At 41.9% G+C, this 16,515-nt stretch overlaps 1 protein-coding gene across 5 annotated transcripts in view; it reads left to right on the top strand.

Moving 5' to 3' along the window:
- Positions 1–15,673, top strand: part of ANKEF1 (ankyrin repeat and EF-hand domain containing 1) — a 32,414-nt gene extending 16,741 nt beyond the window's left edge. For 4 of the 5 annotated variants that reach the window (XM_066387156.1, XM_066387155.1, XM_066387154.1 and 1 more), the window contains 5 exons: positions 46–871; positions 5,345–5,571; positions 7,106–7,269; positions 8,643–8,777; positions 9,634–12,103. In XM_066387156.1, the coding sequence (XP_066243253.1) occupies positions 46–871; positions 5,345–5,571; positions 7,106–7,269; positions 8,643–8,777; positions 9,634–9,792 (1,511 nt within the window). In that variant the 3' untranslated portion in view covers positions 9,793–12,103. Of the gene's footprint in view, positions 1–45; positions 872–5,344; positions 5,572–7,105; positions 7,270–8,642; positions 8,778–9,633; positions 12,104–15,630 lie in introns of those variants that run through there. The other variant, XR_010751732.1, reaches the window with a different exon arrangement.
- The last annotated feature ends 842 nt before the right edge of the window (positions 15,674–16,515 follow it).

Genomic DNA, 16,515 nt, shown 5'->3' with positions numbered 1-16,515 from the left:
AGAGTGCCTTGGTACCACCCCTAACAATGCTGCTTCACGTTTTAGGATGTGACTTGAAATGGAAGAATATAGAGCATAAGACACCCAGGGCTCTGGCTAAGGAAGGCGGCTTCAAAGCGGCAAGCAAAGAAATCCGGAGGGCGGAGCAAACCGCGAATAAACTGGCCCGCCCCGGAGCCAAAAATCCAAACCCACTCTGGGCCCTTCGACTTCACGATTGGTCAATAGAACATGAGGCTTCCCTGCGGGAGGCCTTTTCCTTTGTGGACAGGGGCGATGGGACGGTCAGCAAGGATGACTTTGTGATGGTGCTGGAGGAGAGGCAAGAAGAGCTAGTGACCTCGGAACAGCTGTCTTACGTAGCTCAACTTCATGAAAAATCCCGGGGAGGAGGAGTCAACATTAACGATTTCTTTAAGGGCACCAAATACTTGAACAAGTCTTATGTCTTGGGATCCTATGGGGCTAAGAAGAAGAAAAAAGGGATAGTCAAAAGGGTAAAGAAAGGCAAGTTCGTTGCACCCCTCCCAATCTGCATCATTCCTGACAGTGCGTTTCCACGCAGGAGCGATGGCGGGCCACCCTTGTACATGATTGAAACCTACCAGAATGTAACTGATTGCAGCCGGTTTAATCGGGATCACCCACCGGAACATCCCATTCAGGATGACTCTGCTTGGTACATTGATGATCCAGCCAAGGAATTTTCAAATATTAATTTTATCGCCAAGTCAGGAGACCTGGCTTCTCTGAAAAAGGCGTTTGAATCAGGAGTACCCGTGGATATGAAGGATACTTATTACAAAACACCACTAATGACTGCTTGTGCGAGTGGAAATATAGACGTGGTCAAGTTTCTTCTTGAAAAAGGGTACGTTTTCTGGGTGTGGGTGGGGTTTAAATTTTTATGACTTCACATTTCAAGGAAGTGATAGGAAAGCTAAGACATTTAACTGCAGACTTTGAGTTAACACAGGAAAATGCTTCGCTCCTGAAACCTAGGTCTTATTTGGGACACCACACTATCAGGAACACAGGAGTGTATTCTACAGAGAGGGCTTTCCAACAACTATGCGTAAAGTGAAGGCCAAGAAGTTTTCACTCTGGGGGTAGAAGTCTTCTGATGGGGTACCACTTCCCTCCTGAGGGAAGTTAATTTGACCAGAGAGCTTTACCTAGTTGGTGTGGAGTTGCTTTTCATTTTATTTTAAACTTAAAATTTTTTTTATTGTGGTAAGAACATTACATGAGATTTAGCTTCTTAACAAATATTAAGTATCCAATATAGTATTAACTATAATCACAATATTGTACAGCAGATCTCTAGAATTTATTCATGTTATGGGGAGTGACTTTTTAATACGTGTTTATATTTTTTTATTCTCCATGTAGTCACTTTCTAATCTGCCTCTTTTTGTGTGTAGAGGAGAATCCCAACACATTCCTACAAGTGGGATGTTGGCTGTGATGACTAAGGACGTGTTTGATTTCTATCTCCAAAGAGAGCAGTCTTTTCTTTGGTTCATTCATAAATATCTTTAAAAATATTATAATGGCCCTGGCCGGTTGGCTCAGTGATAGAGCGTAGGCCTGGAGTGCGGGGGACCCAGGTTCGATTCCCGGCCAGGGCACATAGGGGAAGCGCCCATTTGCTTCTCCACCCCCACCCCCTCCTTCCTCTCTGTCTCTCTCTTCCCCTCCCACAGCCAAGGCTCCATTGGAGCAAGGATGGCCCGGGCGCTGGGGATGGCTCCTTGGCCTCTGCCCCAGGCGCTAGAGTGGCTCTGGTTGCGACAAAGCAACGCCCCGGAGGGGCAGAGCATCGCCCCTGGTGGGCGTGCTGGGTGGATCCCGGTCGGGCGCATGAGGGAGTCTGTCTGACTGTCTCTCCCCGTTTCCAGCTTCAGAAAAATATAAATAAATAAATAAATAAATAAATAAATAAATAAATAAAAATATTATAGTGTGATGTTTCCATTTCACTCTTTTTTAGATTTTATTTATTTATTTTAGGGAGAGGAGGGGATAAGAGGGAGAGAAGGAGAGAAGGGGGAGGAGCAGGAAGCATCAACTCGTAGCAGTTGCTTTTTGTATGTGCCTTGACCCAGCAAGCCTGGGGTCTCGAACTGGCAACCTCATCATTCTAGGTCGAGGCTTTATCTACTGCACCACCACAGGTCAAGCTCATTTCACTTTTTAAACTAAAGCAATTACTCAGGTTTAACTCCCTTTTTTACTGTAACTAAATAATCTGGGATGACTTTCTTAACCTTTCATGCCTCGGTTTTCTTATTTTTATGTTGGGCACCTAATGGGACTCAGCTCACAGAATTTTTTGAAGATAAAATTAGCTAAACTACTGACCAGGTGGTGGCACAGTGGACACAGAGCATCAAACTGAGACATAGAGGACCCAGGTTTGAAACCTCAAGGTCACCAGCATGAGCGTGGGGTCGCTGGCTTGAGTGTGGAATCATTGAACATGACTCCATTGTCTCTGGCTTGAGCCCAAAGGTTGTTGGCTTGAGCCCAAGGTCACTGGCTTGAGCAAGGGGTCACTCGCTCTGCTGTAGCCCTCCAGTCAAGGCACATATGAGAAAGCAATCAATGAACAACTAAGGTGTTGCAGGAAGAATTGATGCTTCTCTCATCTCTCTCCCTTCCTGTCTGTCCTTATCTGTCACTCTATCTCTCTCTCTGTTCCTGTTGCAAAAAAAAAAAAAAAAATAGTTAAAATATGTAAAGTACTTATTAGAACAGTGATACTATACTTGATAAAAGATGTTATCACTACAAATGTTTAATGTCAAAAAGGGTTCAAATTGTATATTATCAAGGGAGAGTATAAAGCAACTAATGAAGACTTTAACTTTTGGACAGAAAATCTTTAATTTTTTAAATTTTTTATTCTTTTTAATGAGAGGAGGGGATGCAGAGAGACAGACTCCCGCATGTACCCTGACCAGAATCCACCAGCAAGCCCACTATGGGGAGACGCTCTGCCCATCCGGGATGTTGCTCTGTTGCGATCAGAATCAATTTTTAGCACCTGAGGTGAAGGCCATGGAGCCATCCTCAGCACCTGAGACCAACTCACTCAATCCAATCAAGCCATGGCTGTGGGAGGGGAAGAGAGAAAGAAGGGTGAGGGGTGGAGAAGCAGATGGTCACTTCTCCTGTGTGCCCTGACTGGGAATCGAACCTGGGACATCCACAGGCTGGGCCGATGCTCTACCACTGAGCAAACTGGCCAGGGCCCAGAAAATATTTTAAAAGGATTAAAATATAAAGTAATATATTATAGTACTTAGAATTTTAATAATGAAGTGCATTTAAAAAATTCAGAGCCCTGGCCGGTTGGCTCAGTGGTAGAGCGTCGGCCTAGCGTGAGGAGGACCCAGGTTCGATTCCCGGCCAGGGCACACAGGAGAAGCGCCCATTTGCTTCTCCACCCCTCTGCCGCGCTTTCCTCTCTGTCTCTCTCTTCCCCTCCCGCAGCCAAGGCTCCATTGGAGCAAAGATGGCCCGGGCGCTGGGGATGGCTCTGTGGCCTCTGCCCCAGGCGCTAGAGTGGCTCTGGTCGCAACATGGCGACGCCCAGGATGGGCAGAGCATCGCCCCCTGGTGGGCAGAGCTTCGCCCTATGGTGGGCGTGCCGGGTGGATCCTGGTCGGGCACATGCGGGAGTCTGTCTGACTGTCTCTCCCTGTTTCCAGCTTCAGAAAAAAAAAATGAAAAAAAAATAAAAAAAATTCATAGTTGCATTGGCCAGTGGCTCAGTGGATAGAGTGTCTTCCCAGAGTACAGAGGTCACTGGTTTGATCCTGGGGTCAGTAAGCACAGGTTGCCAGCTTAAACCTGGGGTTACCATCTCCATCTTGGGATTTCAGGTTTGAGTCCCAATCAGGGCTCGACCCTGACGGTGCTGGCTCCATCCTCAAAGTCACTGGTTCCAGCGCAGGTCAGGGCACAATATGAAAAGCAATCAATGGCACAACTAAGTGGAACAATGAGTTGATGCTTTCTCTCTCTCTGTCTCAAAAAAAAAAAAAAAATTATAACATGCAGAAATAGACACAAAATAGAATAATATAACATATTTTGTCAGCTTTTATCTTCATTGGATTCAGTTTTATAATTTTCTTTGATTTTAACCTTTGCAAAATTATAACATCCAGGATCTTGAGTGGTTTTTTTCAATTATAGTTAACATTCAGTGTTATTATTATTATCATTATTTAGTGAGAGAGAGAGATGGGTACAGACAGGAAGGGAAAGACATAAGAAGCATCAATTCTTCATTGCAACACCTTAGTTATTCATTAATTGCTTTCTCATATGTGCCTTGATCCCAGAGGTATCTCTAGCCAAGCCAGTGACTCCTTGCTCAAGCCAGCAACCTTGGGCTTCAAGCCATTGACTTTTGGGCTCAAGCCAGCAACCAAGTCTATGATCCCACACTCAAGCCAGTGACCTTGGGGTTTGGAACCTGGGTCTTCAGTATCCCAGGCTGATGCTCTATCCACTGCACCATCACCTACCTGGTCAGGCAAATCTTGAACACTTTCTATTTTATATATATATATATATTTTCTTTTAGAGAGAAAGAGAAAGAAAGAGAGGAACAGACAGGGACAGACAGGAAGGAAAAGAAATGAGAAGCATCAACTTGCAGGTGTAGCACCTTAGTTGTTCATTGATTGCTTTCTCATATGTGCCTTGGTCAGGAGACTCCAGCTGAGCCAGTGACCCCTTGCTCAAGCCAGTGACCTTGGGGTCATGTCTATGATCTAACGCTCAAGCTGGCGACCTTGAGGTTTTGAACCTGGGTCCTCAGTGTCCCTGGATGATGCTCTATCCACTGCGCCACCACCTGGTCAGACTTGAATGTTTTTTAAAACTAAAAAAAAAAATGTGCATATATATATATATTTTTTTTTGCCTTAAAATGTCCCTTAATTTTTGTGAGCAGTATATATACACAAAGTTGAGACTATCAGATGATTCAGAACACTTGACAAGAAAAGTTTATAGTTGAACAAGTTGATAAATCCCTGAAGTCTTATTTACCATTTATAGCCTCTGGTGCTTGGAACAACCCATATATATATATTTTTTTTAATTTATTCATTTTTTTAGAGAGGAAGGAGAGAAAGAGAGAGAGAGAGAGAGAGTAGGGGGGAGGAGCAGGAAGCATCAACTTCCACATGTGCCTTAACTAAGGAAGCTAGAGGTTTCGATCTGGCAATTTCAGAGTTCCAAGTTGACACTTTATCCACTGCGCCACCACAGGTCAGGTGGAACAACCCATATTTTTATCATGCGCATCTTTCTTATCTTGTAGGGCTAATGTTAATGCAACAGATAATTTTCTGTGGACTCCGCTTCATTTTGCGTGCCACGCAGGCCAACAAGACATTGTTGAGCTTCTTGTGAAATCCGGAGCCATGATAGATGCAGTTTCGATCAACAACTCAACCCCTTTAAGTAGAGCCATTGAGAGCTGTAGACTGGACACTGTCAAATACCTGCTTGATATCGGCGCTAAATTCCAGCTGGAAAATAGAAAAGGTATGTGTTCACATTGTTGGAGATTAGGGTTAGAAAAGGAGAAGTTATATTTGATTCCAAACCCCTTCTGATTCTTGTACGACCACATTTTCCCCTGAATTACTGCAGCAAATATAAGCCTGAGTTAAATGTTATGGGAGTTTGTCTTATACTCAGTGTTTTTCAAATCACTGGTGTTAAAGGGCCAATTCTTTATGTTTGCAATCTTTTATGGATTGATACTTTTGCAAAATACAAGAAAAAATTATTTACTAGAAAAAGAAAGTGGAAAAACACCACAAAATACAGCCCAAACATTTATTATTAGATTCAAACGACAGAAAACTCTTCTACCATATGGCTACAAAAATTTATAAATACTTAACACTTAGTTGCTGTGCTTATTTCATTGTGGCCCAGTGACCATTACACTGTGGCCTTCACCAGTGTGCAGATCACCTTGAGTTATCGCACTGTTTCAACTCTCAATTTCTAGTATGAATATTTGGCATCGTTTAAAGTGTCTGGATTTGGAGTCCGTCTAAAGCTGGGCAAAGTCATTTCTAAATTGAGGGTCTCTGCCATGGCCAGCTAGCTCAATGGGTAGAGCATCAGCCCGACATGTAGATATCTGGGTTTGATCCCCGGTCAGGGCACACATGAGAAGTGACCATCTGCTTTTCTTTCTCTCCCTCTACCCCTTTAGTCTCCCTTCCTCTCTCACAGCCTGTGGTTTGGTTGGTTTGAGCATCAGCCCTAGGCTCTGAGAATAGTGTGGTTGATTTGAGCATCAGCCCCAGACGAGGGTTGCTGGGTGGATCTGGGTTGGGGCACATGCAGAAGTCTGTCTTTCTATCTCCCCTCCTCTCATTAAAAAAAAAAAAAAAGTTGAGGCTCTCTCTAGGAAGTAAATGGAAGGCCTAACTTATAAATATCACTAGGGAAGAATAAAAAATCATTTGATTAAATATTTGAGCTCCTTACTGGAGGCATTATCTTACAGTGGAGCCTGTTGCTTCTTTTTGAAGAAGAGCATTACACCCCTGGCTGCTTCGGGCTGCTTCAGTCCTGGGTAGTATCGTGCCACGCCTGCCTGAGGACATTACAAGTGTCATAAAGTCTAGTCATTCACACAGGACACTTGTGACCATCAGTTTCCCCAGGCCTCTAAAAATATACCTCCTTACATCATGGAAAGGGGAGGACAACATCAGATTGTCACATGAAATGAAAGGAAATGTGCACAGTGTGGAATGAGAACCAGTCATCAGGTATTCAAAATGTAACCTACCAAGATTCCCTATCAACTTTTTAAGAAACATCCTCAAAATATTAACAAGAAAAAGTGGTTTAGCCAGTAAATGATATTTTAATTACGAGATTTTGGAGCTGGGTTCACCTTTGAGAATATCTGATCCAACTCTGTGACCTTACACCTACCAGTTGCTTTAGAAACACCCTTGTTACCACATGCTCAGGGCTGAGGTGCTGAGATTTCTCTACCTGGTTTCTTATTCACCTGTTTATTATAGCTCTGGGCTTATGTTTAAAACAGGCCACACTGCCATGGATGTTGCAAAGGCATATGCTGACTACAGAATAATTGATTTGATTAAAGAAAAGTTAGATAATATGCCAAAACCATCAGAAAACCAAAAACTGAAAGGCAAGGCACCTTTTAAAGTAAGACCTGAAGGCCCTGAAATGAAGAAACAAGAGGTAAGAAAAGTATTCGATAAGTAACTGGAATGTCTTAAAAACTTGTTGGGGAATGGGACAGTGGTGGCACTATTTACATACTGTTAAACAACACAGGCCAAATAATAGACAACCTGTCATTTCAGCACCATTATGCAATACCTTTAAAGCAATATCTTGTCCTGGCCAGATTGCTCAATGGATAAAGCATCGTCCTGGCACACCAAGATTGTGGGTTTGATCCCTGGTCAGGGCATGTACTAGAAGCCATCAATGAGTGCACAACTAAATGGAACAACTAAGTATAACAACAAGTTGATGCTTCTCTCTCTCTCTCTTTCTAAAATCAATCAATGAAAAAGAAAAATAATATATCTAGCAAGGAAATTCTTATTATTGAGAAGTCTAAAAGTATTTGTTGCAAACAGAATCCACACAAAAATCAAGTTGGTTTGCCAGATACAATTAGAACGTTGAAAAACAAGAACTGATGATGGATATATATGCATTTTTGTATATGTGCATACACACACACACACACACACACATATATATATATAATAGGTAAATTTGGTCCTGAATTATAAAGATTTAAATAGATGGCCCAAAAGGGAAGGAGGGTAACCCTTATGAGGAATAAAGTAAAGCTTGGTGATCCTTCATTTTGATGTTATACTCTTTCATTTCTCATCTTAAACCACTCCTGCCCAAGCCACTTGTAACTTGGAAGAATGTAATGCAGTATGACTTTAAAATGTGTAAAGCACCAAATCCACTGACCCGGTAATCTGGAGGGGTGTGGGCACCTCTACACTACCAGGAGAAAGTTGAGGTTGTTGCCCATGGGGATTTCTGAGACATTAAGGCTTTGCCATTAGCAGGGAAGCTCTAAGTGCATTTCTAGGCTAGAAGCTTCTTTTAGCATCCCTGGAGATTCTTGCAGACCCATGGCAAAGGATGAAAGTTAAGAAGGAAAAGCTTCAATGTTATCAAGTGGGAAGAGGAAGTGTAGGTGGTAGGAAGGACAAGATTAAGGATAGATAGAGGTGAAGAAGGCTCAATCTGTTAACGGGGCTACTGTGTGCACAATGATCATTTCAGTAAGAATACATCCTTCTGACTAATGAATGCCTACAGGTCAGAGATAGATACCTTGAGGATTTATGAGATGTGTCACTGATGCTACTAATTAAGTAGAGTTAAATAAGGCAAACTAATTATCTCTCCCTACCCAAAGTTAAAATAACATTCTATTTCATTTCAAGTTATAATTTAATTAGTAGCATTTTTAGTTTTTAGTTTTCTGGCTTCAGAGTGAAATGTAGGACAGCAAATAATGTTAGTGTATACATGTCTGTGGAATTAATAGTGATTTTCTTTTGTCTTGTCTCCAGGAATCACTTTCATTTTATACTGTACCAACCGTATTAGAGGAAAAGAAAATACGCAAGGATAATGTAGTTCATCTCAATTCACTGATCGCTAGTGGTTATACCAAGAAAGTGGACATTACATTCATTCCACGAAGGGTAGGTATTTTGGAAAGATTTTCATAACATGGTATAAAGTCATAATGTCATTTTTCCAATACGATTTATGTAAAACACCCAATCTAAAGACAAAAGGTTACTTTTCATAGTTACTATTTGAAGATGTCCTTTTGCCAGGTCCTGCTACTTCTGACTCAGCTAGTCCAACTTGTTTAGCTCCCAGTATCTGGCTCCCTCTGTTACGGTTTCTATATTGACATTCTCATTTTCCTTGACAGATTAAAGTCTCCTTTGGTCAATATCATTCCCTATAGCCATTTAGTCACTAAGTGCTAGAGATACCTTCCCTTGGGTAACTTAGACTCAACACTTCTTCTTTGTAATTGCTACCACCAACTCCTTAATTAATAGGAGTTGAATAAAGAGTAGATTTATTCAGTAGCTTCCTGAGACATCTACAATTAAATAGGTGGAGACATCTTTAGAGAATAAGAATGAACTTGCCAATGCCCATCAAACCGTGCTGAAAAAGAGACCACCAGCTTTCTCGGCCTTCTACTATGAAAATAATTTTGATTTCCCCATAATAGTAGTAAATGAAATGACCTAATTTCATTGCTTTCTGGTTTAGACATTCTAAAAAGAACAGCAGCTGGCCCACAAGCCATCAGAGAGGTAACTAAAGAGCATGTCAGCTGTCCAAATAGTCAGCATCAGAAACAGTGATGCCCATGTAACCACTGGTGTCGCGTAAGAGGAAAAAAAAAAACAAGTTAAAATAGGTTTAGAAGTAAATGTGGAAGTTTCAAATGAACCATATGGAAAATTATCTGGATATAGCATGTTGATCGGCGCCCATACTCATACGTGCTCTGGATGTGGTTTTCTATTTAAGGTCTGGAGTCCCAAAGCCACAACGGCAGAGCTGATCAGGAAGAGGGAACTGCGGAGGGAGAGGTTCACTTACGAGGTGGACTTCGAAGATTTCATGATGCCCTTTCAGAAGAACATCACAGAGAAAGCTCGAGCACTGGAGGCTGCTTTCAAGAACTAAACCACAGAGGTTGAGTCTTGGGTTGAACATTTCGAGGCCCAAGGACCGAACTTTGGAGAAAGTGGGTATTTCCGTCAAAGCCAAAGCAATCAACAAATTAAGTGTTTTTAAGCAAATATTTGTTTTTGCTTTAACAACTATAAATATTCTGAGCTTTCTAGACAAAGTGTGTTCTGTTTTGCAAAGAATTACATGTCATTCTGGATAAATCCTCTCATCCTTAAGATTATAGCGGATATAAATGGCATTTTGGTTATAAATATAACATTATTATAAAAAAATTTACTAAATGCACACCATTATGTCTGCTAAAGATGTAACCCTTTTTTAAGAGGATAGGGGGACAGATCAGGACAGACAGACAGGAAGGAAGGGAGATGAGAAGCATTAACTCATGGTTGCAGCACCTTAGTTGTTCATTGATTGCTTTCTCACACGTGCCTTGACTCAGGAGCTACAGCAGAGCCAGTGACCCCTTGTTCAAGCCAGTGACCTTGGGCTCAAGCCAGCAACCATGAAATCATATCTATGATCCCATGCCCAAGCCAGTGTCCCTACACTCATTTCAGAGTGTAGGTAACCTCTGGGTTTCAAACCTGGGTTCTCAGCATCCCAGGCTATAATACTCTATTCACTGTGCCACCACCTGATCAAGCTAATCCTGGAAATTGATGAAAACAATTTAATAGTAGGGAAGAGGATGAATCTTTAGTCCATTTAGGAAGGACTCACACATTATTATATTTGTTTCTCACACATTATTATAAGTGATATCTGTTGGGTTAGCAAAACTTTGACACCTCTGGCAGACACTGTCAGCACTCCGCCCTTTTCTCTGCTTTGGGATTGTAGCATCCTCACACCTGACTTCCAGATGCTAGAGCGCTGCCTCTGACGCTTAAACTGGTACTGTAGGAGTCAGAGTATGTGGGGTATAAGTGCCCTCAAGCAGTGACTGAACAGATTCAGTGTATCGATTGACACCCCAGCTTCCTCATCATTCTGGTGGGATTATTCTAAAGTATATGTTTGCCCTGGCTGGTTGGCTCAGTCATAGATCATTGGCTCAGTGTGTGGAAGTCCCGGGTTCAATTCCCAGCCAGGGCACGCAGAAGCTACTATTTGCTTCTCTACCCCTCCTCCATCTCTCTCTCTCTTTCTCCTCCCACAGCCATGGCTCAAAAGGTTCAAGCAAGAGCAAGTTGGCCCTGAGCCCTGAGGATGGCTCCAGGGCTTTGCCTCTGGTGCTAACATAGCTCAGTTGCCAAGCAATGGAGCAGCGGCCCCAAATAAGCAGAGCATCACCCTGTAGGGGGCTTGCTAGGCTGATCCCAGAGCGCATGTGGAAATCTGTCTGTCTGTCTTCCTGCCTCTCACTTAAAAAAGTAATAAATAAAATAAAGTATATGTTTACACTGACTTCTAGAGCCCCCCCAGGCGTATTAAGATCAAGTCGCCCACAGTGGTGACTTGGATGATAACACATCCTTCATTGGCCTCCTTCTCCGCCCTGTGTTCTCACTTTTCTCCACCCCTTCTGGTCTTTATTGAGATCATCTCCCAAATACTTATACCCAAAATCTTGTCTCAGGATTCCTTCTGTGAGAACCCAAACCAAGACATCTGTGTGATATTATGATTCTGAGTCTTCCCCCATTGATTTATGTACTTAAATCGGAATAGACTCATGTGTTCTTTTTCTTATTTAATGGGTTATAATCCTTTGCTCTCATTATTTATTTAGATAATTAAATTGTCCTAGATTTGGCTAGGGGAATCCCCTTCAAGCTGGTTCCTGAGAACATGACATTTTGTTATCTAAAATAATTAGAGGACTCTTGAATGTGAGGGAAAATGCCTACCCTGGTTTCACTCAGGAACATGAGAAATGGGGCTGCAACAGCAGATATGCAGAGGTTATCACACTCTGCTGGCATCCTAGGTCACCCTCAGCCATTTGCAAACATAAGCTGAGAGGAAGTGTGAATGACAAGTCTTACTCTTTTTTTTTTTTCTGAATTTAACACTAAACCCAAACAGAGCAAAGCCAAAGTTCTTTGGTAGTCCTATAAGGCTACCAGTGTTTTCCAAAAAGTGGTCCATGAACAAGCACATCAACATTACCCAGGAGCTTGGTCCCACTGCCCCCCACAAATTATACTCCAATTTATACTCCAGGATTCTACATAGGCATATAAAAGATTTTTTAGAGAAAAATTTCCTGGCATAAAAAGACAATCTGTCAAAGTTACATTTTAAAAAATCATTAAGGCCCTGGCTGGTTGGCTCAGTGGTAGAGCGTCGGCCTGGCGTGCAGAAGTCCGGGGTTCGATTCCCGGCCAGGGCACACAGGAGAAGCGCCCATCTGCTTCTCCACCCTTCCCCCTCTCCTTCCTCTCTGTCTCTCTCTTCCCCTCCTGCAGCGAGGCTCCATTGGAGCAAAGATGGCCCGGGCGCTGGGGATGGCTCCTTGGCCTCTGCCCCAGGCGCTAGAGTGGCTCTGGTCGCGACAGAGTGACGCCCTGGAGGGGCAGAGCATCGCCCCCTGGTGGGCAGAGCGTCGCCCCCTGGTGGGCGTGCCGAGTGGATCCCGGTAGGGCGCATGCGGGAGTCTGTCTGACTGTCTCTCCCCGTTTCTAGCTTCAGAAAAATACAAAAAAAAAAAAAAAAAATCATTAAAAATAACATATATACAATATAATAATCTCAGATTTATAAATATGCAACACACATAAATAGTCATTTTTGTGGGTTTTAACATTATAAATTACATTTTATTATCTTGTTTTGGTTTATTCATATTTTCCATTTTTCTTTTTTACCATGAACATGTATTACTTTGCAATAAACAACAAAATTTTATTTTGAAAAAATATAAGTTGTCCTAGAAGTCAAAAATACCAGTGATTTTATTAGTTTTTGCCTCTTTTATCCCTATATGTATCTTGACTTAGTTAAGAGTCTCTCAGAAGGAGACATTGAGTCAAGAATTCAGGAGCAAGTGATTTGTTAAGGAAATGCTCCCAGGTGACCCCAGTGAGGGGTCAAGGGGTAAAGCAGGACAAGAAAGTGACAAAACTCAACAAGGGTGAGCTTCCCTATTGTTGGGGGAACCTCCAAAAGTCTAAATTCAGGATCGATTCCGAAGAACTGACATGTCACCTTATCTAAATGCAGAGGAACTATAATTTAATAATGTGTCTCTCAATAAGCTATTGTGAAACTCAAATGAAATGACATCGGTAGGTTTCTAGTTTGGTGCCTACACAAAGTCTGTGCTCAGTGAGCGGTTGTTTTTAACCCCCTTTATTCCCCAGTTGCAAGGTAAGTCAAAAGAAGGCACAGGGATGAGGACCCAGGCCTAGACAACCAGAAGAATAAAGGTTCGTTGAAGCAGATATACTTGAAGAGTGCCAGTTGAAGTGATTTAAATATAAATATATAGGGATGCTATTTATCTACTTTCTATAAACAGAAAATGAAAAGGACCACTCATTTTCTATGGCAATAATTGTTCATTCAAGTCACAGTAATTCTAGTGGATAGTCAACCAAATGTTTATTTTTCCCCTCAGAGCTTAACCAATTCTAAAGTCTAAATAATTAGGTAATAAAATAGTGTCTTAGGTCTAACTTCCAAGAAACAGAGCCCCAGAGACAAACTCTTGCACAAGTGCTTTATTGAGGGATGCTTCCAGGAGACATTTTTAAGGGCATGAGGGAAACAGGATTAAAAATAAAAAATAGCCTGACCAGGCGGTGGCACAGTGGATAGAGCGTTGGACTGGGATGTAGAAGGACCCAGGTTCGAGACCCCGAGGTCGCCAGCTTGAGCGCGGGCTCATCAGGCTTGAGCAAAAAGCTCACCAGCTTGGACCCAGGGTCGCTGGCTCCAGCAAGGGGTTATTCAGTCTGCTGAAGGTCCACAGTCAAGGCACATATGAGAAAGCAATCAATGAACAACTAAGAAGTCGCAATGCGCAACGAAAAACTAATGACTGATGCTTCTCATCTCTCCATTCCTGTCTGTCTATCCCTCTCTCTGACTCTCTCTGTCTCTAAAAAAATTTTTTTTTAAATAAAAGACTTAAAGAAGAGAATGTTAGGCTCAGCTTGATCCCATAGTAAGCTATGAAGAATGAAATATACCGAGATTCCCATGCCCATAGGCTATTACTGATATTATAGCCTATATCAGGAAGTCATCAGAAATCTTACAGAGGCAAGGTGGCTCCAATCAGTCAAAGGCAATCTTCCTCAAAATGGGTAGCTCTGAGCCAAAAGCAACCACCAACCACAGCAGCTGACAATGGTAAAGGAAATCTGGGTAGGGCACAGACAGCATCCTTTATAATTGACACGCTTTTGTGTGTAGGGTTTGGGTGCGAAGTTTCAGACAGTGACTTCTTGAGGATCATTCTGTATAATCAAGCTTTCTCTTTTAAAGAAACATAACTGATACAGACTTTCAAACTTGTCTAAAACACTCTTAAAGAATAAAGTATGAGCAAGAATGGCAATGGGAACTGATTCAGCAGCTACTTAAAAGAGGAAAGCAATTCACAAATCCCACTGGCAGTTTCTGTTTCTTCAAACGAGTTGAGCATGATATCAATCATTGAACATTAGAAACATGAGAGTCAGAAAGATGCATACAACCCCATGCTCAGAATAAGGTCATGTCTAATTGGTACAAATGAATCAGCCCGGGGCAGTTAGTTTAACAATTGTTATTGAATTCACCATTTAACAAATTCACTATGTGGACATAAAGGTGCCCAAGAGAACCATTCTGTCTATAGTTTGTTTTTAAGGAGGGTGGTGTGAAAAGAAAGAATTCAGATGGCTTCTAACGTGAATATAAATTTGAAGTAACTAGTACCCTGATCTGTGCTGTTATTTGCTAAATACAGTGTGTCCGTAAAGTCATGGTGCACTTTTGACCAGTCACAGGAAAGCAACAAAAGATGATAGAAATGTGAAATCTGCACCAAATAAAAGGAAAACTCTCCCAGTTTCATACTTATTCAGTGCAGTTCAATCTGGGCTCACGCACAGATTTTTTTAGGGCTCCTTAGGTAGCTATCCCGTATAGCCTCTACAGACTCGTCACTGACTGATGGCTACCAGAACGGGGTTTCTCCACCAAACTGCCGGTTTCTTTCAACTGCTTATCCCCGCAAGTAATGTTATTCCTATGTGGTGGCACTTCGTTATAAATGCGCCAATATTCACGTTGCACTTTGGTCATGGATTCGAATTTAGTGAGCCACAGAACACACTGAACTTTCCTCTGTACCGTCCACATCTCGTCTGGCATGGCCGTGGGCTGCTCTGCTGTATACAGTGTTATGTCATCATCTGCGCATGCGCACATGCTGCCACATCATCCTACAGAAACTGGGAGGGTTTTCCTTTTATTTGGTGCAGATTTCACACTTCTGTCCTCTTTTGTTGCTTTCCTGTGACCAGTCAAAAGTGCACTATTACTTTACAGACACACTGTATTTGTAAAAGGAAGTATTTCCCCCTGGATTTGTGTTTCTTTAACAGTGAGTGGGTTCTGGGGGATATTTACAAATGAAAGGGCATGTGTACATTTACAAATGATGGGGCATGTGTACAGATCAAAAAGCTCACACTAATAGTCTCACCTCCTTAGCTGATTGTTACTACATCATGAGTTTTATCTGGGCAATAAGGAAAAGTGAATATTCTATCAACATTCTGGAACTCACTGGAGATTTTTTATCCCAGATAAACAGTTGAGTATTATGTGATGTGTGTATGTATGTTTTATGCGGTGTTAATAACGAGGGTCTTTCCCTTTTATGTTTAGTAAATAGACCTTTGAAGAAGCATGAACACACAAGAGATTATTCGATTACCATATTTTAAACAATTTTTTACAAGATGATATGAAATATCCATCTATTTCTGTAAATTTGGGACATGCAGTGTGATGCTTCCCTCCTAAAGAAGTTGGGAGAGAAATAAGGATGTCCTAATAAAAATTAAAGACTAAAATCAACAAAATATGCACTGGACAAACTATCACTGATAAGTTTGAATGGTTCTCTCTCTTTTTTTAATGTTTATTTTATTGATTCGAGAGAAAAAGAGAGAGAGAGAGGAACATCAATCTGTTCCTTTATGTGTCCTGATTGGGAAGTGAACCAGCAAGCTCTGTACTTCAGGAAAATGCCAACCAGCCGAGCTCTCTGGCCAGAGCTGAATGGATCTCAAGTAAAAGCAACATGTTGCATAGCTAAAGAAAGAAAGGGTCAACCAGAAGATAAAAGTTGATCAGCAATAGAATCACTGTTAAATGAGAGCAGCCAGGGTGACTATGTGTCTCCTGACCCTGTCTGTGAAACAGATGTATTTTTATTATAGATCTACCTTTCAAGGCTCATACCACTAAAATTTTGAATCAACCAGCAACACTCTTTCTGCACACAATTTAGTTTTATTCATTCATTCAGCAACTGTTTACTGAGCACTGATAATGACAATCCTGGGCCGTTCCTTGCTCTTCCCCTGTGGTGCATCATGGGAGAGTAATCCGCTCAGATTGTCTCTCCCAGGTTTCTGCATCATCTGGCTCCCGGATGGACTCAGACAATGCCCGACACTGGTAAGAGAGACGAGCAGGAGGAGAGGAGAAGCCAGGATAGTTTTTCCTTTCCCTCTGCCTTGGGCACCATCCCAGCCAATATCTGTC

The sequence above is a fragment of the Saccopteryx leptura genome, chromosome 5 (genome assembly GCF_036850995.1).
Source record: "Saccopteryx leptura isolate mSacLep1 chromosome 5, mSacLep1_pri_phased_curated, whole genome shotgun sequence".
Classification (NCBI taxonomy): Eukaryota; Metazoa; Chordata; class Mammalia; order Chiroptera; family Emballonuridae; genus Saccopteryx; species Saccopteryx leptura.
This window is presented reverse-complemented; position numbering and strand designations above follow the sequence as displayed.